Raw genomic sequence first — 3,933 nt, 5'->3', positions numbered from 1 at the left:
AAAAAAAATATATTTATACTTGACTTTATCCAAAGAATAATTACTAAATAATTTATAAAATTTGTATTTTACCAAGATCACAATCTTGATACATAATACAGAGTGACCGAAGTAGTGCAGCTTGAAAGGAAAACAAGGTCGCAATTTCTGCTAATCTAATTGCAGAAATTGTCCTAGAAGATAATTATAAAATAAAATAATATGAATAGTGAAAACAACACAATAATTTTTTTTGAGGGGAAAAATAACACAATTATTAAATTAAGGTTGATGTTAGAGTGAATAGATGTGGCAAAATATCTAACCACAAAGGGAACAAACCACGTGGACACTAACTGCCCTTCCATGCAACCTACCAAAACCCTTTTCACTCTTATAAAGTCCTACGTTACGATTTCATTATTCATCCTACAACTTCTACAACATTACTACAAAATACAAAAATAATTTCCTATTTTATTTAATAATTTTGTGAGTTGTAACATCTTTCTAAAAAAATGACAAGTTCATTAGAGGAAATTCGCAAAGCTCAAAGAGCAGATGGGCCAGCAACGATCTTGGCAATTGGTACCTCAACACCACCTAATTGTGTTTATCAATCTGATTTCCCGGATTACTATTTTCGGGTTACCAAGAGCGAGCATATGACTGAGCTGAAGGAAAAGTTTAAACGCATGTGTATGTATTCTTTATTTTTATACACTCGTTTAATTTGTTTATTATGTGTTTGCATTGATTGGCTACATTGCCTATATATATTTATGATATTTGATAATGCAATAAAATTATTATATTGATTTAATATAGTAGTAACAAGTAAAAATGTATGTACATTCGTGCATGATGCCATTTATATATTTGCCTGGCTAGTATGATTTACTTGCATGTTTTTCTAACTTTTTCTGCCTCATGTAACAAGTAAAAAGCTTAAATCTCAAAACATATTTAGTTTGATGAAAATAAGGTAAATATAACAAAACTGAAGTGAATTAAGTCAAATTATTATACTATTATTAATTTCAAAGTGTCATATCTATTTACTTGAACTTTTAGCTCCAATATTAGTTTCACTTATGCGATCATTAATTAATCATATTATTTATAGTTTAGAGCTTATGTGAAATGCTTATTTCTACGTTTTAGTTTTTGTCTATACTTTATATTATTAAGGTTTTATAAAACAACACATAAATATAAGTGGTACCTTATATCTATGTGTTAATTTTTAAGTGGAAGAGTCTACAATTTAGGGAAACATAAAAAATTATAGGTGCTTTAATTACATTAATAGTAGATTAATTATATTAAACTAATCAAATCCTTTCTTTAGGGAAGACTATAAAAATATAATTTATGGGTATGTTAGTCTTTAAATGGGCGTGGACCTTCCACGTGTCATGGGGTCATGGCCATGTCTCAAGTAAATTTTCTACTGTATTATAGATAGTTAAACTCAAATAACCTAATTAGGCATATATATATATATATATATATATATATATATATATATATATATTGGCATAATGATTAATTTTGAGAAATGAGTTAGAGGTTCAAATGTTAAATATTGCTTGTTAAAATCTGTAATTGAGAAGTATAGATTTTATTTCACTACTAGTTGCAAAATTATATATGTCTGAAATAGGTAGTTGAAGAATGTTTTTCGTATGCTCTTTTTACATACACACCCAAGATATTTTTGTGTTCCACTATAAAGTCACGTACTGATGACAAAAAGAGCAACCCATTACTACGCTTTCAATGCTTGAAATCTTGTGATCTGACGTTTCAATTGGCGTTCAGAAAATGAGTAGTAATATTAATAATAATTTTTTTAAGGTAAAATGAATTGCCAAACTAAGCTAGCTAGTATCCCTCATGGATTAACTTAGTCCAGACTAGTAGTTTGATACTATCTTCTTGAGTGTATGCGGAGGGGAATGGGACCTTCACTATTAATATTAATGTGCCCTTTTCTCAAACTTAACTTGACACATTACACATACACTAGCTATTATTGAGTAACATCTCTTGTTTCGCTATTATATTACTAATGGTATACATTTGTACAAAGTAGTTGAATACATGTCCATATCTTATAAATTAAATCACATGGTTTTTTAATTTTGTTTTTATTAATCATAGTAATTACTCATTACGTTCATTATTCCTAACAACATTTTGAAATTATACAGGTGACAAGTCCATGATTAAAAAACGTTACATGCACTTGACAGAAGAATTCCTCAAGGAAAATCCTAACATGGTTACTTACATGGGATCTTCCTTGGACACTCGCCAAGACATTGTGGTATCTGAGGTTCCTAGGCTCGGCAAAGAGGCGGCAGTCAAGGCCATCAAGGAATGGGGTCAGCCTAAGTCTAAGATCACCCATGTTATAATGTGCACCACCTCTGGTGTTGACATGCCTGGGGCCGACTACCAACTCACTAAACTTCTTGGCCTACGCCCCTCTGTTCGTCGCTTTATGCTCTACCAACAAGGTTGCTTTGCAGGCGGAACTGTCCTCCGCCTCGCAAAGGACTTAGCCGAGAACAACCGTGGCGCCCGCGTCTTGGTGGTTTGTTCTGAGATTACCGCGATTTGTTTCCGTGGGCCCACTGAGACCCACTTGGACTCCATGGTGGGCCAGGCCCTATTTGGGGATGGGGCCGGAGCATTGATCGTCGGTGCTGATCCAGATGAGCCTATTGAAAGGCCTTTATTTAAAATGGTTTGGGCCGCCCAAACTATATTACCGGACTCCGAGGGTGCAATCGACGGGCACTTGCGAGAAGTAGGCCTAACTTTTCACTTACTAAAAGATGTTCCTGGGCTTATTTCTAAAAACATTAATAAGGCCCTCGAGGAGGCCTTTACCCCTCTTGGGATTAGTGATTGGAACTCCCTCTTTTGGATTGCGCACCCTGGTGGGCCTGCAATATTGGACCAGGTTGAGGCCAAATTGGGCCTTAAAGAAGAGAAACTCACGGCAACCCGTAATGTGCTAAGTGAATTTGGTAACATGTCTAGTGCTTGTGTACTCTTTATCCTAGATGAGATGAGGAAGAAGTCTATGAAGGAAGGGAAGGCAACCACCGGCGATGGGCTCGATTGGGGTGTTTTATTCGGGTTCGGGCCTGGACTAACTGTTGAAACGGTTGTGCTCCACAGTGTTCCTTTGAACTGTTAATTTATTTGGTGTACGGAGGAGCCAAGAAAAATATGTAAGAAAGAAAATTTGTTGAGGAAAAAGAATTGAGGTGAAGTTCATTACATTACTAGTTTCAACTTGGAGCAAAATATTAGTTTCTTATATTATTTCTACAAATAGAATGTAATAAATATTGTCGTTTTATGTTGTTTCCCATAGCTTTGTACTCCATACGACCTAAAACGTAAGAAAAAATTGTTAAATTCTATTGCTTTTATATAAAAGAAAAAATTTATTTTGATTTTTGATTTTATATTTTTATGTGAATGCAATGACAACTGTATCAACCTTTTGGAGGGACAATCTAACGATCTTTTGTAGCCGTGAGGATGTTTTCCTTCTGATTCATCTGTTTGTATTCGAAAACTTGATAACTTTTTCACCAACGAAATAATTTACGACAATCCATTTGATCTAATATCATAGATTCAAAACTAAGAAATTTCTCCCTCGAAAAGAGGAGATAAACCTTGTCTTTCGAAAGAGGTCGAAAAACCCTTGTCTTTCGAAGGAGACTGGAAACCCTTTATTTCGAGGGAGAAAAATTCCTCCCAAAAGGAGGAAGCATTTCTATACAACCTACAAAAAACTTTAAAGAAACAAGAATTGGGGCTTTTCATTGGTTAAAATCGATGGAAGCCCTTTCAATTTTCAACAATGGAGATCAGGGTTTTGGAGAGAGGAAGGAGGAGATAGGAGAGAGACCTAGTATTTTATTT

General features: G+C 34.3%; 1 protein-coding gene across 1 annotated transcript; it reads left to right on the top strand.

Moving 5' to 3' along the window:
- Positions 1-430: 430 nt before the first annotated feature.
- Positions 431-3,388, top strand: LOC145563957 (chalcone synthase-like). The gene is made up of 2 exons (XM_081624337.1): positions 431-678; positions 2,196-3,388. The coding sequence occupies exons 1-2, from the start codon at positions 498-500 to the stop codon at positions 3,191-3,193; spliced, it is 1,179 nt and encodes a 392-aa protein (XP_081480463.1). The 5' UTR covers positions 431-497; the 3' UTR covers positions 3,194-3,388.
- Positions 3,389-3,933: the final 545 nt, after the last annotated feature.

Source organism: Chenopodium album, chromosome 10 (assembly GCF_948465745.1).
Source record: "Chenopodium album chromosome 10, dcCheAlbu1.1, whole genome shotgun sequence".
NCBI lineage: Eukaryota > Viridiplantae > Streptophyta > Magnoliopsida > Caryophyllales > Amaranthaceae > Chenopodium > Chenopodium album.
Note: the sequence above shows the minus strand (reverse complement) of the source record. Positions and strands in the feature narration are given on the sequence as shown.